The sequence below is a fragment of the Pyrus communis genome, chromosome 12 (assembly GCF_963583255.1).
Source record: "Pyrus communis chromosome 12, drPyrComm1.1, whole genome shotgun sequence".
Taxonomy (NCBI): domain Eukaryota; kingdom Viridiplantae; phylum Streptophyta; class Magnoliopsida; order Rosales; family Rosaceae; genus Pyrus; species Pyrus communis.
Genome location: NC_084814.1, coordinates 12,997,795 through 13,024,044, shown reverse-complemented (window position 1 = coordinate 13,024,044; position 26,250 = coordinate 12,997,795). Strand labels below are relative to the sequence as shown.

The following is a 26,250-nucleotide window of genomic DNA, read 5'->3' as shown; positions in this document are numbered from 1 at the left end:
AATTCTCACATCAAATTTTGGCGCCGTTGCCGGGGATTAGCAACTTTGCTAATCCCTTGGATTGTTTTATTTTCGTTTGTTTTATTTTATTCCATATTCTTAATCTTGTTTTGTTTCTTGTTTTAGGTACTAGTTTATGACTCGGAGTTCTCATCCGATTCGTGAACATATCTTGGACTTTGACGACGATTTCGAGCGAGAGTTGAGACGAAAGAGAAAGAATCCAGAACCTAGCGAATCAAGTGAAAGTTCCGAGTCCGTTTCTGAATTTGAAGAAGAGGAACTCACGGCAAGAGTGGGTGAAGTAGACATGGCAGCGGACAACCTAACAATCAAGGAGCTTTCCGCTTCGGGATTGGACAATGCCGCACCCCTGTGTATTCAATATCCTAGGGCGGCTCCAGATAAGATTGCCGAGTTCAAATTGAAGTCAAGTTTGTTACATCACATTCCCAAGTACCATGGGCTGTCCATGGAGGATCCAAACAAACACTTAAAGGAGTTCGAAGTTGTTTGTTCGAGCATGACCCCGGTGAATGTCGATGGAAGCATCTTGAAGATGAAAGCTTTTCCATTCTCTCTAATGGATAAAGCTAAAGATTGGTTGTATGAATTGGCTCCCGGAACTGTCACATCTTGTATGAATTGGCTCCCTGTGTGAATTCTCTTCTTGTTCTCCTCTCCCCAAAATCAAAACAAAACAAAAAAAACAAAAAACAAATGGGAAAGTGTTTTATGAAAGAGGTATCTTTAAAAGAAAGTGTATATTATCAAATGGGAAAATCCCCTCATTTAGCCTTCCATGCAATGTCATGAGTAGTGCCTCAAGATCCCCCTTCGTAGGTCATGTATGCAATTCTCTCAAATTTCAATGGTGATTCATTAAAATTTCACCTTCATTTAAATGACCTTAGCACTTCTCAAATTGGTGCCTCACTCAAAGTTTCTCACCAAAGTTGGTTTTTCCTTCAAGGCTTTTGCCTTGCTTTTTGCGAGTCTTGCCCATTGCCCATATTATGTAGGAAGTGTTGTCTCTTAAGGTTAATAGATTATTAAAAGCTTGGTTAACCTTGAAAATGCTTTTGAGATTAAATGCTTGGTTCTATGATTTTAAGATGGTTATCCAACATCCTTTCTCCCATACATTGACAGATCACTGCTGGATTATGAGCTTGTGTTAATCTCATTATTAATGTTTTGTGTATGCCTTTGATGATTTGTCCATTGAGAACTTCATTGCATGTTTACTTTTTGTGTTCTTCAAATTTCATATCTCTTGGAAGCATAGATATCCATGCTACATGGTAGTTCATTCTCATCTAGTCGTTATGTTGTTGTTTTTCTCTTGGTGCAAATCTTTACTTCTATGTGGTAATCTTGGACAAGAATATGTTTATATTACAAGCATCATTTCTGGGGGAGTTGTCATTATGGGGGAGTTCAATTAACAACGCATGCATCTTTTTGTGCTTACTTGTTCCTAATCTATTTGTGGCTTCAATTTGCTTGGGCATATCCATATGATCTATTGCAATTTCTTTAACCGTTGTGCTCATGTGGTTCTTATCATGTGTTTGTGCAACAAATTTGACTCTTATGTGTGATTTCCACCATTTCTTTGTCTTACCATGACAAAATGTGAAAGAAAAATTTCGTTGTACTTCATATCTTGCAAACCTATACCCATAATAAATGTCACTTGTTCTTGTCAAGAATTGTTCTTTTGCAAAAGTCGTTATTTGGTCTTCTTTTGTTGCTTGATGTTCTCTTGAGTGTTGGTTTTGAGTGAAATTAGTTATAGGCTAAGGATATTTTGTCAAGGAAAGCCAAAAGGGGGAGGTTGTAAAGTCTAGCTTTAAGTGTTTTGCTTTCCTTGTCAAATATTGTAATTGAACCATCACACATGCCCAATCTAGCTTTAGAATATACTCAAATTATGGGTTGTTGTTGTTGGAGTGAATGTACAAGAAGTGGTACATTTGAACTCAAAGGTTTGTTCATACACGTGCATTTCATATTTCTATTTGTGTTGCATTATGTTTAGTTTGATTGTCTAGTCAGTTTTGGGGGCTGACTTCTAGCTGTCTAGACACACAGATTAAGGCAACCCACATGGGCTGACTGACACCTTTCTAATGGTAGTCAGTTTCTGGCCATTGATTTGCCTAGATCTCTTTTGCAGCCGACAAGTGTTATTAGGACAAGTTGGTTGACTGAAAATCTGATTTCCTTGGGTATATTTACTTTAAGGGGAGATTGTTCTTCAGGGTTTAGAACTTAGTTTTAGAGAGAGAGAAGGAGAGTTACCTTAAAAGCTTTAAGCTTGCATCTTCTCCATTTATGAACCCTAACTACCAAACCTTCCTCATGCAATAAATGCTCAATCATTGTCTATTAGGGTTGCATTATTTTAAGGTTTTTCATTTATGTCTTGGTCTGGTTTTAAGCTTTAAATTTAGTTTTAGACCAAGCTTTTGGATTCAAGTTAGATTCTTCCTTCAACTATTTGACTGGAGAATCTGACTGGTCAATTGAATCCAGATTTCATGTGCATGTCATAAAATCATATCACATCATTGATCGTGCTGATCTCGGTGCCACAAGGTGATGAGCTTAAGAGGAACTGCTACTTCATGAAGACCGAATGAGTCCATCTCGTGTAAGGCAAGGTTGCACAAACGTAAAGCTGCTCCTTAGATAGGGATCAAGGAATTGAGCTTATGTGGTATTTGTCTGAACCTTTGTTTACACTGGTGGATTGGACTCAGTGGAAAATCCAGGGTTTTTTAACCCAGAAGTGGGTTTTTCCAGCCAAAAAGTATCTTATGTCCAAGTTATGTTTATTGTGTCACACATCCCACATACACATACATGGTACATATATTTGTTGAATATTTAAATGGTATGTGCCCACTGTCATGCTCACTTAACAAATTAATAACTTGCAACGATCTACAGCCTTGTTTAGTCCGACTTCCGAGCATTTTACTATCTGTTGGGTGATGATCATAATTTTTGTTTCATTGTAATTCAAACCGCACAAGTAAGGAAAGTAATCCTCTGGTTTTATGTCGAAGATGAACCCCGGGTCATTTGCCTTTGCAGGGTTGACATGGCCTCCACCGGTTGCAAAGACGTCCACGGGTTTAACCTTTGATCAATGATGGGCGTGCCTGCGAGGTTTAGTACATCAGTGGCTGTCATGATGGCATATTGAATAGCAGCTGGAGACCAGTCAGGGTGTGATTTCTTGATCAGAGCTCAATACCACTTAGGTGAGGAGTTGCCATTGAGGTACCATAAATTATGTTAAATGTTGCCTTAGGATTAGGAACTATGGCATTGTCTATTAATTCAGGCCATGCTGCTAGGATGTCCAAGCCGGCTGCAATGATGTCGAGTTTCAAAATTCCAGGGCTTGGAATGCTTGGTCCTCTTGATGAAAAGTGAGCGACCTTGGGAGCAAGCGTATCTCTATAATAGTGCCATAGGTTTTGAGCTTCTCATCTTTCAATTTTAGTTTTTTGTCAATGGTGCTTGCTCCAACTGTGAGAATCCATGGGCCTCATTTGATAAAATTCATGGAAAGGTCCAGAATTTCTAGCTGCACAGTTGAAAAATATTCCTTTTTTAATTGCTGCAATTGCATCGATTACAATCACATCATCGTAGAACGATAATGAGAAACCTCCAAGTGAGAGGGAGAGCACGTCTATGCCATCTTTAACAGCAGCATCAAGACCAGCTAACGTATCAGCTTCACTACAACCAGGCCCGTAGCAGACTTTGTACATTGCCAAATAAGCATAAGGTGCCATGCCTTCGGGTCTCCAAACACACTAGTGCCTTGCACAAAATTTCCAGCAGCAGTGTTAGAAGTATGGGTCCCATGTCCATGTTAATCAAATGGTATTCCGGTAATATTCCCTTCTTCTGCACCCAAAAAATTTTGTGCACCAATAAGCTTGTTGTTGCACATTGTTCAATTGAAGTCGCACTTGCTCTTCCATTTAGCTGGAGGAGTGGATACTCCTTCGTCACTGAATGAAGGATGATCGAGTCCAATGCCAGTATCCAAGTGCTCTATTATCATACCTTCACCATAGTTTGCTCGTTTCCATAGTCCATATCCTTGGTGTAACCCCAAGAAGTCAGGACTATGAGTAGTTAGCAAAGAAACGTTTTTCTGGGGATGAGCCGACAAAAACCCTTCTTTGGTTTCCATTGCTTTCACATCCTCTAGTGTCAGTTTAGCTGCAAATCCAGTGACCACAGTGCGGTATGTATGAACGATCTTCTGCTGGTTTGAGTTTGCAATAGTTTCAGGCAAAAATGACTGATACCGTCAAAATCTGGTTCTACAGAAAATTTCGAGGAGACGGGCTTTTTGAGAAAAACAATGTAAATTTAGAGGCTATTTTTCTCCTCTTCGTACTCCACCTTGCATTTTTGTCGACAATGTCTATGCCCTTCACATGGTAGCCAATCCTGTTTTTCATGCACGTACTCGTCACATAGAGATTGACTACCACTTTGTTCGAAAGCTTCTCCCCCACAATGTCCTTCAAACTTGACACATCTCCTTTCATCACCAAATCGCTAATATCTTCACCAAAGGAATTTCACACGATCGGTTCTCTTTCCTTGCTTCCAAGCTTAATCTACACTTTCTTTTGTTTTGCTTCAGGGGGGGACGACAAGAGTATTGAATCCACCTCAAATCTCTCCAACACATCTGCTGTCAAACCGTGATCCCTTCATTCTCTCCATATTGGTTTATGTAAATAATCAAGAGTTATTAGTTAGCTTTTATGCTTTATAAAGTCAACTATAGGCTTGTATATATCTTGTATCAATATGATAAACAGATTATCAACGAATTTATTCATAATACAGAACAGCTTCTCACTGCTCTTCTCTTTCTGCCACTATCTATTTCTCTATAGCTTATGCATGTGACTAGATAGATTAATTTGATTGGATTAAATTTGGAGGATGTTCTTGCATTGTGCGTTGCCACCTGGTTTATCATTCTTGTTAAAACCTTAACGATCCATCAATAATAATGTGGGTATATGGAAGGATTAAGCATCAATAATGATGGTTATCACATGTTTCATGGCGCCATTTTCTCTTGTTTGCAAGGATTAAGCAACAAAATCTTATTAACCAAGCACATAAAGTGGCGTCACGGTCCCCGTAATCCTCTAAATCCTAGGTACATATATTAAAGGTACAAAAATGTTATTCTGAAAAAGGAGTCAACCTTTTTGTCCCTATTTTGCATTCCCTGCGCCATAGAAGTTAGTAATTGAAAATTTTGATCGTTATCTATGGACGAACCTGATTTGGATTGGGCAAGTTGTGCTTGGGGTTGTGTGGGTGCATACGGCCTTTGGTAGAATCCTGGAGGTTGCTGCCTAAATGCGCTTTGGTGTTAGGGTTGTTGGGGCTCCCTCCATTTGAAATTTGGATGATCTTTCCAACCGGGATTGTATGTATTAGAGAAAGGATCACTCCTTGGTTGGTTTTGGCTCCCATAACCCACGGCATTGGCAAATTCCCACCCTCCGTTCTCGATCAATTGCGGGCACTTATCCGTGAGATGTCCATTTATGGAGCACACGCTACAAACAACCACACTTTGTACCTTTGGTATTTCAACCACCCGCGAAAGAAGAGAAGTAAGATTAGCCATTTGATTTTGAAGTTCGGAAATAGCACTTACCTCATTAACTTGTTGCTGCCGTGGTATGTCCCGTTGACCAACGCCTTCATATTGTTGAGCATTTAAAGCTCGGTTGGCAATGAGAGTCTTGACAGCCATGGGTGTTTTGTCCACTAAAGCTCCCCCCGGCAACGGCGCCAAAATTTGATGCGAAAATTAACTTAACACACAAATTAAACCATCTTTTGACAATTGTAGTATATATATATATATATATATATATATATAAGTAGGGATCGTTCTTAAACCGGGGATTAGGAGGGATTGCTAAACACTTTAAACTGACTCAAATAGATAAAACTAACCTTTAAAACACTTAACTCAACTTAAAAGACTCAAAACAAGTTCACAAGACTCAAAATAAGCTAAAAACACTCAAAACTGCCTAAAAACACAAACTAGGCAGATTTGACTCTAAACACAATTTTGGACGAATTTTGGTTCTAACTTGATTCAAAACACTTGAAAACACAATCTAAAACAGATTCTAACTAGTTAAACACTCTAAAATAAAGGGGGATTTGGTTTTGGGCGAAAATAAAGTAAACAAAATAAAAACTAGAACTAGGCAGATTTGCACGAATTTGGTGGAAATAGATGAATGATGGGCTAGCTAGGAGGTCTTTCTCCACACATGACATACTTGCATACAAAACAATCTCCAGTTGCCTTTTCAATGAATCATTAACTTCAACACCCCAAGTTAATTAGGTACACTTAAATTAACCCTCAGATTTTCCTTAAGTCATTGAATTGAATGGAATTAGCGCATTGCAATCAAATCATTCCTCAAAAGTTCTCTACATGAAAGCGCATAATAGAGAAGCAATCAAAGATCATTAAATTCTATGAAAATCATAAGTGTTGACGAGGCATTCGTAACTATGAAAGTGCATGATACTTATGCCAAGAATTTACTTAACATGATTGTAACTAACAACCTTTACTACTCTTGTATATAAGTTCACAATGATTAGGTGAAGATCCCTTATATCCTAGCATCAAATTTATGCATGCAAATTAAGTGTGCACTCTTAACCCACATACATAAACAAGTTTTAATTCAAATAGATAAGTAAATTGAATTCTCAATTCATGAAATCACAACTGAAAGTAATCAAATCATAATGCAAATATGGCCATGGTTTCGAAATTCCCCCTAGCTAAGAGGGGATTAGTTCCTCATACTCACAAAACAAGGATTCTTGAATTTAAACATTGAAAAACACAAGAAAGATTACACCTAAAATGTCCAGCAACTCCAAGTCGAATGGCATGCACGTCGAAGGGCTTTCCTCCTTCTTCCTTGCTGCGGCACAAGGTGTGGGTGGTTGTTTTGGGGGTTATGAACGATGTATTCTTGCTTAGGATGATGAATGATGGCTGATTAGGGTGGAAGGGTGCGGCAGATTGTGTATGGAAGTGTGTGGATTGAATGAATGATGGAGAATGGTGTTTATGGCTTGCGGCAAGGATTTTCTGAATGGCATAAGGGGTTCATACGAATTTGTGGCTGAAAATATGATTATATAGTTCGGCATAAGTGAGTTAAATCCACTTAGGAGAGGGTTTGGCCCAATTAGTTTCATAAAAGGATTTGTGTAACCCAAATCCACAAGTAATGAGGCCCTATAAATCAGAATCCATAAGGGATAGGGCCTAGAGGGATGCGACACATATTGGAGGGAAAGAGGGAATGGCTTGCAAAGCAAGGCAAGGCCTTCTAGAAGGGAATAGGTGCCACCTTTGTAGGGTTTCTAGAAATAATGTGCTTTGTGGCTGATTTGGGACTTCTAGAAGAGAATGCTTCTAGAAATAGGTTCTAAAAATATCTATTTAGGTCCCCTTGCAGCTAGGATTAAGGCATGATAAGATTAGGATAGGATAAGATAAGATAAGGTTTTGGATAATGTTGGATAAGGTTTTGGGTAATGTTTCCTCTTTTGAGCTAATTCCTTATCCACTTTGTCTTGAGTTTAGTTCCTTCATCTTCTCATCAGATTTCTAGCCTTTTGAACTCCAAATTCGTCCATCCATGTTGGCCCATATACAACCTATCCATTAGTGCCCAAAACTGCTCCAAAATGCACTTTCTTGGTACTTTAACCCTTTGAACCTACAAACACACGAAAATGAGTTGAAATACTACCTTAACTAAGAAATAATAACACAAATGCACAAGAATAAGCTAGCCAAGTCGCCTAAATATGCTCCTCTCACTCTCACACAATCCAATTTAAGAGTTTGTTTTCACAATGTATGGCAAAATCAAGGCATGGGTGTGGCATCATGCCCAAAACATGATCCTTAGCACCTAAGACCTAAAACTTCAAGAATAAGGGATCATATTTTTGAACCTCAACCTTGCATAATCTACTTCCGTCTTAATGTAATAGATAATTGGTTATGCATCTGTTCATGCCCCTACCAATGTTGTTGAGGAGTACCATTCTCGTAGTCAAAATGTAAGACTAATTTTGCTCCACTGAACATCGTTGGAAGAGTAGAATGTAGACATGAATGACCTTGTTGGCCAAATCCCCTTAGTAACTCTTCGATGTTCTTGGATTCACATTTGGTGCTTGTTTTAGTTATGGATAATGTTATCGATATTGTCCTTGAATATGAGCTAATTGAATTCTAATACATGCGACCGAATTCAATTAAACACGTGATTAGGTACGAATGTGGGAAAGTTAGTTGTCTGGATGAATGTGATACTACACATGCTAACTTTATACCTAAATCACATCTCTAACAACGACTTTAGGTTTATCCAACCTGATTAAGATCATTGCCACTCTCCTCATTGTATGAATGGTATTGAATTACCATTTACGAGACCTTATATTCTCCATGTTCCTGAAGAACGTCGTTGAGTTTTAAGGATATTCGAAAGAACAATGATCATGAATGAAACCACTAAAGAAAATAGAGTGGAATATCTTTGCACCACCTCCAAAATTCAAAGTCAGAAGCTATATTTTGGGGTCAATGAGCTGCCTCCCAACTGGGATGCGCCACATGTGGCCGAGCTAAAGCCTGGTGATTCGAGAATGTACTTGCCTTGGCACAACTTTTTAGGACACTTAGGTCGAACAATGATGCTACAATGCATCTCTTTACCCGAAGTAAAGATCTTGTGCTTACAAGCACACTTTGACAAGCCCGCTCATTAGGGAATTTGATTTTCCATATCATCCCTCACATAGATATGAAATCACTCTTTTTCACTGTGGATTTAAGGGAATATATGTGGACTAATCCAATCGAAATGCAGACCATATAATTACTTTATGGTTTTGGTTGATGAATCGACAAACTGATCACATGTTTGTCTACGCACATTGTTGCTAAACCTCCTGGCTAATTTTAGGGGATCACCACCTTAATTATCCCATAAAGTCTGGAAAACTGGATAATGCCGGAGAGTTTATATCGAAGGTTTTTGATAAAGTATTGCATTTCTTTTGGGTTTATAATTAGACATTGAATTCCCATTTTCACCCCCAAACAACCTCGCAGAGTGATCATAAAGTGAAATTTAATTGATCGCCCGGACCTTGGTGAATGCACCAAGCTTTTGGTTTCTGCCTAGGGCTATGCAATCTTGTACATAGCTATTTTGGTCCGCCTTGAGGCCCATTGCCACCCAACCTATTTGACGTTATAGTTGATTATTGGGTACGAACCTGACGTTTTGTACTTACACGTTTTGGGTGTGCATTCCATGTGCCAAGTTGCACTGCCGTAACGTACCAATATGGGTCCTCACATAACGTACCAATATTGCAAGCGATCTCTTTACTACTCATTTACGGATTGTCACTTCCATAAGATAGTCTTCCCACCATTAGGGGGAGATAAGAACATCAACGTTCCTGTAGAACGACGTAAATTTGCTTGGACGTTGCCCACTATGTCTCATCTCGATCCCCGTATAGCACAACTGTGATAAGCAAGTATGATGAATTCTAGCTTTTAGAATGTTGCTCCAAAAGCATTCCTATAATCTAGCTAAAGTGACGAGATGATATACTAGTTGTAAATATACCTGCAAGGATAGGCGTACTTAACGAACGTTGAGTCAACATCCCCGAAGGGTATGCCGCCCTTGTTGCATGGTTTAGCCATCCATGTTGGACAGTTCGGTACATCGGCGGATAGATAATCAATTATTCTCAGCCTGAAGCATGACATATCATTCAGTTCATAGGATTTACTTCCCTAGAAGAGGAAGATAATGGCACAAAACGAATCGATACTCAATCGCTGTCTCAATCATTTCCATCTCATAATATTAATCCAGATTACTCCTGAGACTTGAAGTTCTCGGTCCAGTATACTAGTTTGGATGAGATAATGGAATTGGAATGAGATTATCATCGATGATGTCTAGAAGAGGAAGATCATGGCACAAAACGAATTCATACTCAATTGATGTCTCAATCATTTCCATCTCATAAAATTAATCCGGATTACTCTTAAGACTTGAAGTTCTTGGTTCAGTATACTAGTTTGGATGAGATAATGGAATTGGAATGAGATTATCATCGATGATGTTTTCACTTATATGGTAGCTATTGACTTAAATGAAAAAAGGCGATATCAAACTGTGTTACGTTGAACAAGGAAAACTAAGAACTGGTTAGAAAACTGAAATCACAATCCAAGTTAAATTCCTTACCAAAGTTTATTTTGGACCCATAGTTCCTACACTGCCCAAGGTTACCCTGTCGTGCTACTAGTGGAAAATGAAGCGTAATGAGAAGAATGAAACAGTGCGATGTAATGCACGCCTTATGGCGCAATGTTTCTCTTAGACAACTTGTGATTGACTGCAGCATAATGAAATGTGGTTAGTGTTTCTCCATAGGGATATTGATAAGGAGATTGACATGTAAGTTCCTGAAGAATTACATGGACTAGTTTAAATAGTTCCAAACCACAGAACACCCTCTTAACTCGTTTGAGGTGTTCATTTACGGATTGAATCAACCTGGCAGATGTGGTATTTTTGTCCAAGTAATTATTTGATCAGTTACGAATATGAATAAATGACCTTGGTGTTAAACTATGAGGTCTTATTCCAAATTGCTAGAGTTACAGTTTATATCAATGACATGCATCTCACTAAGACTCTGGAAGAGCTTGAGAAAACTGCCTTGCATCTAAAGATGGAATTTGAGATGAATGATCTTGGGAAAACTTGTTTATGCCTTGACAGTTCAAACATTGTTTAGACGGTATTTGGTCTACTAGTTGAGCTACACCCCAAAGGTGTTACCATTGAGTATACCTATGATCTTCCATATGCTATATGCAAATGAGACCCTTGAAGAGGTTATGGAATCCGAAGTTCCATATCCAAGTTCAACTTTGTGCTTTCTTGTACTTAGCCCATTGATTAAGACATGACATCTCATTCGCTGTTGATCTATTAGTAAAGATGCAGCATTGCGCCTACATGCAGCCACTAGATTGGTATTAAAGATGTTTTTCCTCTACCTTGAAGGTACTACAGATTCGGCCAAATGGTTATGTCTTTACCGTTAGGGATATCATAATATCTTGGAGGTCCACGATATGACCTTAATTGCAAAATCTTTGAATCGTTCCAAGACTCGCCACACTTCACGATATATTGTGTCTACATCACATCAACAAAGCATCAACAAACTGAAGTCATGCAAACCGATCCTAGACAACCTTGCCGACCTCTACATGACGTCACTGCAGAAGTCAACCTTCTAGAAGCTTGTCCGAGGAATTGGTATGCCTAACTATTCATGTGCAATGCTTGTAGTTCTCATTTAGAAGTTTTGTCAAACTCAAGGGGAGTATCCAGAAGTATACACATTTGATCTTAATGTACTCTTTTTCCCTATGATTAAAAGCATTTTTCCCACTGGGTTTTTGCTACCTAACTAGATTTTGAAGAGGTACCCATCCTGGGTTGGTCATACCCTTGTGAACTTTTCTACTTGCGTCCAGAAGAGGTAAAATTTTGACTTAATGCAACTTCTCACTTTTCTCCTTAGTCTATGGGTTTTTATCCCACCTTGGGTTTTACTACCATAGCGAGGTTTTGTGAGTTTTACCTTTTATGCATTCTTCTGTTGATTTGAGACACGCATTCGCTCATTGTGCCGACAAGTTCATCAATTGTACTTACTACTTCACTGAAGACCTGATGCGCCATTTACTTGAGTATTTACACACTCGAGGGGGAGTGTTGCAGTCTTAGACTAGATATTATTCTATTAGAGTTGTAATCTTATTGGGGTAAGGAATTTACCTTTCTTACTACTATAAATAAAGACACAATGGGGTAAGACAACTCACACCTCACAATTACACATCTCTCTCTTTCTCTCTACTGATGTCGCACCCCCTCTCTCTCTCTGTCCTTTGTATTGTTTAGTAAATTAGGTCTACAACAGTTAGATCCATTGTATCAATTGTATTAATAATAGCAATTTATTTAATATCGTTTTTATTTAAAATTCTTTATTTAATTAATAATATAAATATATAAATATCACAATGGGGAAAACCGTTCCCCAATGAAAAATCTATTACCCGACGGGTTTGGTTATAGAGAAAACCCGTTTGGGGATTCTACAGTTTCGAGTTTGGCAAAAATAAACAGGTTCGGGTATGGGGATACATTCGAACCCAATCCGCCTCGTTGTCATCCCTACCCTAGCATCTTCAACGAAAGTAGCAACATAATTAACAAATTGAAAAAGTGGCAAACAATCATTTTCAATTTAGCAAATTGAGTCGCTTGATATATTTTAATCATTGTTTACTAAAGAGTTGGAAAAGCAAAAACTTAGCCCTATCAAGATAAGATAAACTTAAAAGTGAAAATAAAATTTGAATAGTTAGTTGAAGAATTGATAATGTTGATTGAGTGACAACCCTTTTTTTTTTTTTTTTTAACAAATGTTATTCTTTACATTAAGAGGGCCAAGATAGTAAGCTATGTCTTATAATAGACTAGTAATAATGTGGTTTAAATTCGTTTTTGGCAAGAATTGAACCTAAGACTTCTCACTTATAAGTGAAGAGGAATACTACTAGGCCGTAATACTAACTGGTAATTAAGTGACAAGCTTTTAAAATAGCATAACAGTATCACATAAGTAAGCAACGAACATTCCCACGTCAGGTATTTACGACCTATGCCATTATCTCATATGGCAGCAATTAGAAGATGACAATCTCTAAAAATCAATAAAAACTGGCCAGTAAAAATTGAATTCAGAATAAAGTTGTCGTTTATATTTGTATAAATAGTTGGAAAATTTAATAATAATAATATTATATTAAATTTATTAATTGAATGGAAATTATAAGTGGAGCCTTTTGGTAGAAAGATGTGTCTACTCAAATGAAGAGTTGCAACTTTTGACTCTTCATGAATAATCACATGCTTTCCAAATAGGTATCTTACATTCTATAAATAGGAAAGCCCCCTATAATCACAAAATAACTTTTCATCATACATACATATAGTGCATTAAATATTAGAAAGTCTCATTGATTTCATATGAGAGTTTTCAACACAATCGTGGTTCATAGAGCCTTGTGATTTGGCGCTCTACCATTACAAGGACGTGGTCGTTTTATCTTGGGAGACATGCACCAATCAACCATGAGCACCATAGTGGGGCGTAAATTTGTCTTAAGGACAAAATGTCCAACACTTGTCTTAACCGTATTTTCTAGGTTTTTCTAATCCATTATATCATGTTCATTTAACATTGGTTACTCATGTGTATGCATTAATTTTGATATATAATTGCATGAATTATTTCTTAAAATTTTTATGTGATTTAATATAGCAATTAGACCCTAATTTTTCCAACATAAATCTTGAAGGAGTTGAAATGCTTTCCTCGTGTTTCGTCAAAGTAAGTATGAGTGGATGTAAATTTCGTCCAAGGTTGAATTGACAAAGCTTCACTAATAATAAGAAAACCGTTAGTCTAATTGACAAACACTTGAGAAAAAGAGAAAGGACTTCTGATGTACATGTCAGAGAATAGTTTAAGAGAAGGGAGAAAACTATACTTTGCTAGTGTGATGCAAACCATTCTCCGTGGGCAACTACACAAAGTTCCTGAAAGGTCTTTGGTAGTTAATAGTGTTGGCGTAGCGCGAGACACCCAAGGAAGACTCCGAAGAGTCAACTCGTCCCTCCTTGGACCGAAGAAGGCACGGTGGTAGAAGTGTGATATCACATGTTTGAATGACACTTGATATGTGTGTGGTCCCAAAGACCCACAACCTATAGGGCAGGCATTTGAGGTCTGGTGTGGTATGTTCACAACGTCAAGGTAAAACCGTCATACTGAACTAAACATCCACATGTCATTCTTGTACTGAAATGTGGTTATTTTATATATCCACAATATGTAATTCAATTGAGTTTACGTTTATACAAGAGGTTTTTTTTTTTTCATTTTTTTTTTTTTTTTTTTTTTGTGAATTTGTAGATAAACGTTGTATAGCCTGACTTGATGATGATCATCAAATATTTAAAAGTAATGCGAATGATCATTAATATTCCTCTGTGTAACTTGGCTTGAATATTTGAAATTAACAGTTCTTGTCTTTAGTCTTTTTGCTCTTTTTTCTAACTGCTGAAAATTGTATAACTGCCGTTTTGAATTTATTTATTTATTTATTTTTTATCTTCATACTAGTCATCTCATAGCATGAAATAATGTGACCTTTTACATGAGTAACGTAATATGCAAAATGGAAGCATATGTTGCTAAATCAGAATTCAACAATACACACCTCAAAATTATTAAGAATAAAGGAACATTTTCAGGCTCGTATAAAAGTGCTTTTAAAATGACTAAAAGAATTTTTAGAGAAAATGTTATTGGGTTCCAAAAACATCTTCACCAAAAACACATCTGTCGAAATTCCTCTTTTCACATCAGCAACAAAAGTATCAGAACATTGAAGTCAAGTAAATCCGTTCCCATGACAACCTGGCCGATCTCTTCATGAAGTCATTGTCAAAGTCATCCAAGGAATAAATTATCTTATTTGAATTATTTGTAGTTCTCATTTTTGGAAGTTTTGCCAAACTCAGGGAGAGTATCTAAAATTATATTCACTTGATCTTAACACTCTTTTCCCTTAGGAGCATTTTTCTCACTGGGTTATTGCTACCTAACTAGGTTGAATGAAGCACCCATCTTGGACTGGTCATACCCTTGTGAGGTTTTTCTACTTTCGTCCTGTACATGGACGTTTAGTTTTGTCATTATGCATACTTCTCAAGTTTCTCCATAGTCTATGAGTTTTTCTCCCTTAACTTGTTTACCATAGCGAGGTTTTGTGAGTTTTACTACCAATCCATCCTTTTGTTAATTTGAGACTCACATATGCCCGTTGTACCAATGACTTCATCAACTGACCTTACTTGACCATTGAATACCTACTACATATTTTGTTTGAGTATTTACACACTCAATGAGGAGTGTTGCAGTCCTAATTACTTTACGAATGTGATTGTGTAAATTATAGGAAATTCTTATGAGATTTTATCATATCTTTTAGATAGTATCCTATTTAAGTTGCAATACATATTGGACAATGAATTTACCTTCCTTACTACTATGAATTGAAGCGCAATGGGGTGAAATGATACATACCTTAGAATTCACCAAATTCTCTCTATCGTGCTTGTCGCGCCTCTCTCTCTCTCCCACTTTATAATTATTCAGTTAAATATGCCTACAACAATTTCATATTAATTAGTGGATCATTGAAGGTTAATTTGTGACAATAATGGCAAACCAATTGACTAAAAAAAAATCAAACACAAGGTCTATCGCCGCATTGCTCTAACTGTATATGGATTAGCAAGCAATTACCAAGTCTTCGCATATTCCAAAACTCCCGCATTGTACTCTTATGCCACATGTGATATGCTTATAACCCTAATTTGGAAATCTGTTAATCAATCAAATCACAGCTTAATTAAGTTAAACTTCACATTTGCTTAAACTGCATCATCATTAGGTGTTTGGAATTGTATACTGAAACAAATCTTCACTTCTTTCGAGTTCATCCCAATCGAATTAAAAGATGGAGGGCAAAAAGTTTGCTATGGTGTTGCAGATTATTAATCTTCTTGGCTTCATTTTCGTGTTTAATCCATCACTAGTAGCTGCAGATGAGGAGCAAAATGGCATGCAAACTTATATTGTTTGGGTAGAAAAGCCGCCGGTTTCTCTGGAACCTTCTGCAGTGTCTCATGAAGACTTGGAGAGGTGGTATCGGTCATTTTTGCCAGAAAATATGATTGAAAGCTCGAAGCAGACGCGAATTGTCCATGCATACCACAATGTGGCAACTGGATTTGCAGCAAAGCTAACACCAGAGGAAGTGAAAGCAATGGAAAAGAAACAAGGGTTTGTTTCTGCTCATCTGGAGACTATTCTGCCTTTGCACACAACTCATAGTCCCAACTTCTTGGGTTTGCAGCACGGATCGGGATTTTGGAAAGGAGCAAATTATGGTAAAGGTGTGATCATTGGAGTTTTGGATACCGGGATTTCACCCGATCATCCCTCATTTAGTGACAAAGGAGTGCCTCCTCCTCCAGCTAAATGGAAAGGCAAATGTGAGTTTGATGGGGCAATATGTAATAACAAACTTATTGGTGCAAGAAGTTTTGTAGACGGGCAACCTGCAGGAGGTCCTCCATTTGACAGAGAAGGCCACGGGACACACACAGCTAGCACAGCTGGTGGAAATTTTGTGAAACGCGCCGCAGTGTTTGAAATGGCCAAAGGCACAGCTGTTGGCATGGCGCCATATGCTCATTTGGCAATCTACAAAGTATGCTCAATTTTGGGTTGCTTCGAGGGTGACATTTTGGCTGCCTTTGATGCTGCTGTTGATGATGGCGTGGATGTGATCTCGCTTTCAGTTGGGGGTCCATCTGGTCCTTTTTATACAGATGGGATTGCAATTGGGGCATTCGGAGCAATGCAAAAGGGAATTTTTGTGAGTTGCTCTGCCGGAAACTCTGGTCCTTCCTATTCTAGTTTATCAAATGTGGCCCCATGGATTCTCACCGTCGGCGCCAGCACTATTGACAGAAGCATAAGAGCAACGACACGTCTTGGGAATAAGAAGGCATACAATGGGGAATCTCTCTTCCAGCCTAAGAATTTTAGCTCAAATTCGAAATTAATGTTACCCCTTGTGTATGCAAGCACAATTGGCAACACTTCTTCCCCCTCTTGCGAACGTGGTACGCTTGAAAATGTTGGAGGGAAAATAGTGCTGTGCGAGAGAGGCGGAATGAGCGGAAGAGTCGACAAAGGGGCAGAAGTGAAAAGAGCTGGTGGTGCTGCCATGATTCTCATGAACCAAGAGATTGATGGCTATAGCACATCAGCTGACCCTCATGTGCTTCCCGCAACACATGTGAGTTATGCCGCAGGGTTGAAAATTAAGTCTTATATAAAATCATCCTCCAAACCAACAGCCACAATTTTACTCAAAGGCACTGTTATTGGAGATTCGCAAGCTCCCAGTGTCGCTTCGTTTTCATCAAGAGGACCAAGCATTCCAAGTCCTGGGATTTTGAAACCGGACATCATTGGTCCTGGTGTTAGCATCCTAGCAGCATGGCCTGTTCCAGTGGACAAAACCATAAAGTCTAAAGCAACATTCAACATAATTTCGGGTACTTCAATGTCATGCCCTCACCTAAGTGGCATTGCCGCTTTGCTCAAGAGTTTTCATCCCGACTGGTCTCCAGCTGCAATTAAATCCGCAATCATGACAACCGCAGATGTACATAACCTCGGAGATAAGTCCATAGTTGATCAAACACTTAGGCCTGCAGACATTTTTGCAATAGGTGCAGGCCATGTTAACCCTACAAAAGCAAATGACCCCGGGCTCATATACGACACACAACCGAAGGATTATATCCGTTACTTGTGCGGTTTGAAATACACAGAGAAACAGATACAGATCATCACCCAACAAAAAGTAAAATGCTCAGAAGTAGGATCAATATCAGAAGCACAGCTAAATTACCCTACTTTTTCTCTCATAGTAGGTTCCAATAACAAGACTCGGTCTCAGCTTTACACAAGGACAGTGAAGAATGTCGGGCCGGCTAATTCTACTTACAAGCTGGAAATTTTAGCACCACAAAAGATGAATGTGGATGTGAGTCCACCGGAGCTTAGATTCCTGAAGGCCAACCAGATCATTACGTACCGTGTGAAGTTCACGGCACAGAAGGGTGCAGGGAAGGAAGGTGTATCATTTGGTCAGGGATATTTGAGATGGGTTTCTGATAAGTATAAGGTGACTAGCCCTATAGCTGTGCTCTTTTGAGTCTCGAGGAAAATTAAATCTTGCTTTGGTCTAGGTAGAATAAGAATCCTTTTTCGGGATATACAAAGTATGAGATTTCACTAAGTTGATTCTTAGGAAATCTTGAATCAGACCATTTGCACTTACTTCAATAAAGGAAGAGGGGGCCTCGGCGATAGAAATATTTTTTTTATCTTGGTCAGAGTTTAATAGTAAACAGGTTCGAACTAATTGAATACTCGTGCTAGAAATTTTCTGAATTGGTTTACCGGTATTAGATTTTGCATGAAATTACTATTATTGCTTTCATTTCACCACATGGTATTGGACTTATAATTAGCTTACTTGCAGAGTTAGTCGTTTTGGCGTCAAGAACTTGCAGTTTTAATTTTGTTTTTAACGAACACTCTTCTGTGGCCGGTGACTAGAGAAAGCTCTGTATTTGTACGCTATTCAGATATATTCTACTGGGTTCTGCAACGGTGCTTGATTTATCCAAATCTGCTATATGTTTAGCGAACCGAGTCTTTTGTGGCTAGTGGCTAGAAGAGACCCTTGTATTTTGTACCTTTTTTGACTAAACTATTAGTGGTTTTTGTAAGAAAGTTGTTATTTACATTCCAAAAATCATATTTTGCACTTTAAATATTTTATAATTAAAAAGAAAAATATACTTGCAAAGAGTGTAGAATGAAATTTTTAAAGTACTTATAACAGTTCCCCTTCATAATATTTGACTTGCAAATATACATATCAGATAAAAATAACGAGATAGAACCTTTTCTTTTTGGTATAAGTTGACTCGATAAAAGTCAATAAGAATGCAAAAGCACATTCTATATTGAAGAAGTAAAACAATAATCACAGAACTACATTGGAAATTTGGCACAACTCTTAGTTGGGGCGTATAAACCTCGCAAGAGGTCCATATATTTCATACAAAATAAATCTGAGATCATTTTTAATCGAAAGGGTTAAACATAGCCCTGTTTAGCATTATAGTACTGCAAAAAATTATTTTTAAATGATCAATCTCAGACTATATTTATATGTCATCTCCAACCGAAGATGCTAAACATAGCCTCTTTAATAATTTATTAGTTTTAATTTTATATTTTAAATTTATTAGTTAATTAATTAATTACCATTGGATATTTTCAAATCTATTCTTTGAATTTCAATAAATTATTGCAATTGCAGAGTTAGGATAATAGTTAATAAATTTATTAGTTAATAAATTGCAATTGCAGAGTACTAGTTAATAATTGCAATTGCAATTAGCACAAGGAGAGAATTTATTAAATTATTAAATTATTTTCAATTAATTTAATAATTATTGCAATTGCAGAGTACTAGTAAATTATCACAAGGAGAGTACTTGTAATAATTGTAAATTAAATTATCACAATTGCAGAGTACTAATATCATAATTTATTAACTAATATCCAAAGTACTAGTTAATTATTCCTTGTGATAATTATTAAATTATCACAAGTACTCTGCAATTGCAATAATTATTAAATTATCACAATTACTAGTACTCTGCAATTGTGATAATTTAAATTATTTTCAATTAATTACTAGTACAAGTACTCTGCAATTGTGATAATTATTAAATTATTAAATTATCACAATTGCAGAGTACAAGTACTTGTAATAATTATTAAATTATTAAATTATTTTCAATTAATTTAATAATTATTGCAATTGCAGAGTACTAGTAAATTATCACAAGGAGAGTACTTGTAATAATTGTAAATTAAATTATCACAAGTACTCTGCAATTGCAATAATTTAATAAACTAGTACTCTTTTCTCTCCTTGTGATAATTGCAATAATTTAATAATTTATTAAATTTCAATAAATTTATTAACTAGTACTCTGTTTGAGGGTGCTTCTCACCACATTGTGTGAGTGATTTCCCGATCGTGCTTCTGTTTGGTGTTGCCAATCCCTGTTGCGGCTGGGATCGACGGGTGGTTTTTTGTTTTTGCTTTTTCTTTCTTCTCCCATTCCATCTGTTGATGGTCTTTCTCCTTTTCCTCTGGTTTTTTTGCTTCTGTTTTTTCTTTCTTCTCCCTTTCCATCTGCTAATAGTTCTTCTCCTTTTCCTCTCTGGCTTTTCCTATCCCTTAACCCCCGTGGGTATCCCTTTTCATGGCCCTTCCATGCTTTGTTTTTCAGCCATGGTTTATGTTGAGTTTGTGTGTAGAGTTCTGGTGTTGTATCTGGCTCGGGTGTTTCCCACACCACCACGTTCTCCTTGTTATCTGCTGTTCGCGGCGGTGTTGCTTGGGATTTTCCTAGAGTTTCTTTCCGATGGTTGGCTTCTCTCTCACCGACTATCTCTTGTTGATGACTGTGTGCAGGAGGCGCATGTGGAGGTGATGATCGGCGGTGGACGGAGGATTGGATGGCTAGTTGCTTCTCATATTGGCGGTGGAGAGCACAGTAAATGTTTCTCGAATGTTCGGTTTTGTTTGGGCTTCACTGTTGTTGGGCTTATTTTCTGTGTTTTCTTTGTCTTTAGGCCCATTCTTTGTTTGTTTCTAGAAATAAATTGGGCCTTTATTTTGTTTGTAAGTGTATGTTTGTTTTAATAAAAGCTTCTCGTTGCGATCCTTTTGAATCCCACTTTTCCCAAAAAAAAATAAAAAATAAAAAAATAAAGATAGAAGGTGTAATGGGTGTCTTGTCTTCTACCGATACCTCAGCTAATTTGTTATTTCTTTTAAAAAGCAAGTAAATCCAAATATTTTAAAAAACATGTGGGTTTGTCCAAGAGGATCTTCCATAACCAACCAACAAATTACACCCAATTATTTTGCCCTAATTTTTTTTTTTGTGATGGATGAAACAACAAACAAGCAAGCAGGTGGAAGGAAGAAGATGACTGGTAATTATAAAAACCCAAAATTACCAACAAATCAAAAAAATTGAGATTGATAATGTAAACAAATGAATAGAAATCCAACTCCCAAAAGTTTAAGGTTTAAAGTTTACCAACCCCAAATGCAGAAATAAAGAATAAAAATGGCATTTCTGAGGTCAGTGGCTACGACTACTGCCATAGCAGCTGCTTCTGCGTTCACTGCCGCCGTTGTCCTTTCTTCCCTCTCTCCGTCCTCCTCCTCCTCCTTTGTATCTTTTCGATTTCGATTCCCAAAACCCCAAAACAGAGCCTTTCTCTCCTCCGCGCCGTCTCTGCTCAACCCAAACCCTCCGTTCCTCGCTACAAGCTTCGCCCACTCGTCCTCGGCTACCCAGATGGACGTGCCCGCATCGGAGCAAAAGCCATCCTTTCAGGTTCGTTGAAATTAATCGACTTCCTTGTTTCGTGATTATTTCTGTGGTTTTTTTATTTATGGGTTGTAATCTTTTCTCAAAAAAATTAATGGGTTGTAATCTGATTGTTTATTTGATTTGGATTTTCTTATGGGTTTTATTTGTTTGATCGTTTTGAGCTTTGTACAGATTTTTTATTATTTATTTTTGTTTTGAATTGCAGAGTGATGGTGCGTTGCCAGAGCTACTGGTAAGTTTCAATCTTCAGAATTTAATTTACTTTTGATCCGAAATTTATTTATTTATAGATGTTTCAATGCTTTGGCAGACCTGGTCTTAGCCATGTTGGTTAGAGCATCGTGCTCCCCTGTACACTCAAGCTCAAATCCCCCTCCTCCTCCTCGTATATAGCTTGTAAAAAAAATGAAAAAATGACGATGTTTCAATGCTTCGAATTATTAATTAGAAAATTAAGGACGTAAATAATTGTTAGTGATGAAAGTTTTAAGGGGTTTTGTTGATTTTTGCTGAAGATAAATTTTTGGTTTTGGTTTGGTATGCAGACAGAGTACATGGTGGATATGAAATGTGACGGTTGTGTTAAGTCTGTCAAGAACAAGTTAGATACTGTTGAGGGTAAGTTTTTCTAAACATCTGCGTTACAATCGAAAATATTTGGTTATTTTTCCCCTTGTGTTTGTTAGTTTGATCTTCTAATGTTGTTATTCAATTGGATCTTCTCTAGGGGTAAAAAATGTAGAGGTAGACCTCAACAGTCAAGTGGTTAGGGTTCTGGGTTCAACGCCTTTGAAGACCATGACTGAAGCTTTGGAGCAGACGGGGCGAAAAGTGAGATTAATTGGGCAGGGGATCCCTGAAGGTTATATCTTTTTTCTTTCTCCATTCTCAAGCATGACGCTATTGCAGAAATCCTGCCCCGAACAGCTATGACACAGATTGAATAAGGGTTCTTTTTCAAACAAGCATATCCTTTTTCCAGCCAATCATTCAAGCATGTAGAGCTGCATCAATGTGAACAAACAGGACTGTGATTTGAGTATAGTTGGTGGATAAAATGCCAAATTTTACCGTTTATAAAATGTTTGAGTTGAACAATAAAAAACGAAATCATTTGCCAACAGTTAACATGAGTTTAAGCATTTAATGGTTAAATGATCTAAATCCTGTTTCTACTTCAGAAGAAATCATTGCATGTTGAATCATATTTTGGTTCAGTGCTCAAAATTTTTAAGTAATTGTGAAAGTTTATGCTACTGACGTAGTTTGTATATTTTTTTTCATGGCTTACAGATTTTTTGGTTTCTGCGGCTGTTTCTGAATTTAAAGGTCCAGATGTGTTTGGTGTGGTTCGTTTAGCTCAGGTTAATATGGAATTGGCTAGGATCGAGGCCAACTTTAGTGGGTTGACGCCTGGGAAACATGGTTGGTCGATCAATGAATTTGGTGATTTAACAGATGGAGCTAAAAGCACTGGAAAAGTGTTTAAACCATCAAATGAAGCAAACGAGGTTCGCTTTGATATTAAACTTCTCTCTGATATCTATGGTGATTTTTCCTAGTCACTAATTATCTGCCTCAGTCGTATATACCTCAGTAAAAACAATTAGTGAAACTTTTGCCAGTAAACATTTAGATTAATGGTCTAGGGTTTCTATTATGCTATTTGAGGTGCAACAAAGGAAAGAATGTTTTAATAATTAGGACTTAGTTACCTTTGTTGTATTGGTTATCGACTCTATTATGTTTCTGTTGCTGTGTATCAATTGCTTCTTGTTAAAGAAGTTTGCATGCCTGTATATATTTCCCAAGACCTGTTTAAAGATTTATTTATTACTCTATTTTCAGTTCATCCACGATATGTTCTTGGGGAAATACATTTGTTTCTCCGGTATCGTTTGTTGATTACAAATTCAATGCTCTCTACTGCTTTCTGCTTTGCCTATATGTATCTGTTGCAATTAAAAGATGGTATTGTGAACCCTCCAGTTATCCCGTCCTCCAGTTTCTTTTAACCTCTTAAGCTAATCTTCTGTTAGATTTTCAGCCATCGGTAATGATCTCTCGCTTCCCGTTTTATGTAATTTCTGCTTTGTTTTATATTGCTGGCTTGTCATCCACGGTGACTTTGAATGGCATTTTCTGAGTCGTTTAATGCTTAATGATATTCAGCCGCTTGGTGACCTGGGAACACTGGAAAGTGATGAGAGTGGTAATGCCTTCTTCTCTGGGGTCAAAGAGAAGCTGAGAGTTGCTGATCTTATTGGGAGGTCAATAGCAATATATGAAACTGCTGATAAGTCGGACTCTGGTATCGCGGCTGCTGTGATAGCTAGAAGTGCTGGAGTGGGTGAGAACTACAAAAAGCTTTGCACTTGTGACGGAACCACCATATGGGAATCAACGGGCAACGATTTCGTCACCAGCAAGGTCTGATATCAACAACAAAACATACTTGAAGTCAAAAGTATGGTTGAATTCATAGGCACTTTGTATAACCAGAAGAGTCATCAGATCTGTTTTTATAAGAGTGAAAACATTGTTTCGTTGAATGAAGGAAATGATTAGACTGATTCGCATCTTGTTAGGCACCTTGTACAACCATGAGAGTCATCGTATTTGCTCGTATTGTACTTCATAAAACCTTTGTCCGGTGTAAGAGAACACATTGTTTCATTGAATAAAGCAATTGATAAATAGACCAATGTCCATCATCTTATCGAATGTGTAGCAACATCGACTAACACAGCTTGTAAACTGAACATAACAGAACAAAAACAAACTTTACACAGCGGAGAAAAGAAATCGGGTCAGGATCTACTACAAACTGTTGAATGGTGACGTGCGAAACAAAAAGTTGGGTATAGTGGCTACAATTAGCAGTTCAGGCTTTCGCAGGAGGCAAGAGCCCGTCCCTTTTGCCCATTTCGTAGAGCGTGATTGCTGTTAAAACCCTTGCATCAATCGGCTGTCATGCACCAGAGTTTTCCATTGGGAACCACAAGGAGCTTAATTAGCTCACCGTGTTCACGAACGCCGGTTTCTTTTCCTTGCAGCTGCTCAACAATCTATCTATCCACCGGCCCTCTGTACAAAAAGAGGCTTAATGCTTCATCTTACCCTCCCTAACCATGAAAAAAATCGAAAATTAGCGACCTTTAAGTGGCAGCTGGTTAGAAACTAAAGATACTTTCATTAGTTTGGAGTCTTCTACTCAACTTCCTCAAACCTCCTTAATTAGGATTTCTTGTACATAAAGTAATTTGTATTTGTATTCATCAATTAAGAAAAACCTACTAATTGTGGGTTATGTCAAACCTTAAATATAATAAACATTGTACACGAGATTAATTCAAGTATGTTAGTGTTTGATAAGTATATGTTGAGTTTTCAATTCAGTTTTTATGACCGAAAAATCGGAGAGCTCGAGGAAGGAGAAGACTGGAGTTCGTTGCTCCTATTCCATTCATTTCAGCAAAAGCATTTAGATCTGAAAAGAGGGCTTAATATCTAGTGACCCTTAGAGCTCACACACGAGGCCAGATGAGTCGCGGCTCTATTCCACACTCACGTGCACAACACATGTACAATTTAAAACATCGAGACAAACTCAAGAACAAAATCAAACTGAAATGCAGCAAATTGCTCTGATTTGCAATAAATCAGTTCACTTATGTTGTCTTGCAAGTGAAATAAGACTTCTTAGTGCCTATTCTTGCAACTGGAGCAAATGTTTCATTGTAGTCTACTCGAGGCTTCTGAGAATACCCCTTAGCAACCAATCTTGCCTTGTGTTTCTGTATAGTGCCAACTAGATTCAATTTAGTCTTGAAAACCCATTTGATAGCAACGATTGGTTTATCTGTTAATCTATCAACCAATTCCCATGCTTGATTTTGCACAATCATCTCAATTTCTGCATCCATAGCTTTCTTCCAAGCTTCATAAGTAGCATCTTCTTCATATTTCTCAAGTTCAATTATTCTAAGATTGCATCTAGCATATACATTACTCAGTGGTTTCAATTTCACATGACTTAAGCTTGCAGAACTTGATTCTCCAGTTTCTACCACAAAGTCTTGAAACATCATCCCCTGAAAATTGCTCCCTTCTAACTATGGTGATCCTGCAATCACATTCACTTCAACATTTTCAAGTTCATTCAACATCTCATTTAACTGCAAGTTCACTGAAATTGACATTGTTGTCCAATTTCACATTGCATTTTCATCATACAACACACTTCTAGAGAGTATAATCTTTTTTTGTGTCAGGAGCAAATATTCTTTTACCCCTTTTCTGCCTTTCCATAACCAACAAAGATCCCCTTGATTGAAGCGCTTCATCCAACTTCTATCTCAGTTGTCTAGTAATGTGACTATAACAAACACAACAAAAAACTTTGAGATGTTTAACTCCAAGCTTCCTCCCACTAAATGATCATCCTGTATTGCCTTTGTAGAACACCTATTGAGCAAATAGACCGCTCTGTTGACAACTTCCCCCAAAGATAGTTAGGCAGCTTCTTCTCATGTGACATATTATTTGCCATTTCAACAATAGTTTTGGGTACGTAGTAGGCAACAATCAATTGTCTTTCAAGACCATTGTCTTCATATAAATTCAGAAATTAAATTAAAAGATACTCTCCTCCTCTATCACTTCTCAGTTTCTTAATTGAATAGCCAAACTGCAATTCTACCATAACTTTGAACCTCTTGAACGCTCTTAAACAATTCTGACATGCAAGTCAGGAAATAAATCCAACACATTCTAGTATGGTCATCTATGAATGTGAGAAAACATCTATTGCCTTCCATTGTGGTCACCTGCATTTGTCCAC

At 37.5% G+C, this 26,250-nt stretch overlaps 2 protein-coding genes and 1 pseudogene across 2 annotated transcripts; 2 read left to right on the top strand and 1 right to left on the bottom strand.

Moving 5' to 3' along the window:
- Positions 1 to 2,926: 2,926 nt before the first annotated feature.
- On the bottom strand, positions 2,927 to 5,827 carry LOC137710020 (subtilisin-like protease 3; annotated as a pseudogene).
- A 10,011-nt stretch (positions 5,828 to 15,838) lies between these two features.
- Positions 15,839 to 18,265, top strand: LOC137711744 (subtilisin-like protease). Its single transcript, XM_068450999.1, has one exon. It carries the CDS (start codon positions 15,848 to 15,850, stop codon positions 18,122 to 18,124), a length of 2,277 nt encoding a protein of 758 aa, XP_068307100.1. The 5' UTR covers positions 15,839 to 15,847; the 3' UTR covers positions 18,125 to 18,265.
- Positions 18,266 to 21,021: 2,756 nt separating this feature from the next.
- LOC137711062 (copper chaperone for superoxide dismutase, chloroplastic/cytosolic-like) lies at positions 21,022 to 24,108 on the top strand. Its single transcript, XM_068450266.1, has 6 exons — positions 21,022 to 21,410; positions 21,613 to 21,639; positions 21,953 to 22,025; positions 22,135 to 22,269; positions 22,701 to 22,918; positions 23,580 to 24,108. Exons 1-6 carry the CDS (start codon positions 21,138 to 21,140, stop codon positions 23,841 to 23,843), a joined length of 990 nt encoding a protein of 329 aa, XP_068306367.1. The 5' UTR covers positions 21,022 to 21,137; the 3' UTR covers positions 23,844 to 24,108.
- Positions 24,109 to 26,250: the final 2,142 nt, after the last annotated feature.

What these genes read in the sequence shown, in the direction of transcription:
- LOC137711744 (XM_068450999.1), top strand. Translation starts at nt 15,848, where the DNA reads ATGGAGGGCAAAAAGTTTGCTATGGTGTTGCAGATTATTAATCTTCTT.
- LOC137711062 (XM_068450266.1), top strand. Translation starts at nt 21,138, where the DNA reads ATGGCATTTCTGAGGTCAGTGGCTACGACTACTGCCATAGCAGCTGCT. An exon ending in CAAGTTAGATACTGTTGAGG is followed by an intron (nt 22,026 to 22,134) that starts GTAAGTTTTTCT and finishes GATCTTCTCTAG; the next exon opens with GGGTAAAAAATGTAGAGGTA. An exon ending in TGGGCAGGGGATCCCTGAAG is followed by an intron (nt 22,270 to 22,700) that starts GTTATATCTTTT and finishes CATGGCTTACAG; the next exon opens with ATTTTTTGGTTTCTGCGGCT.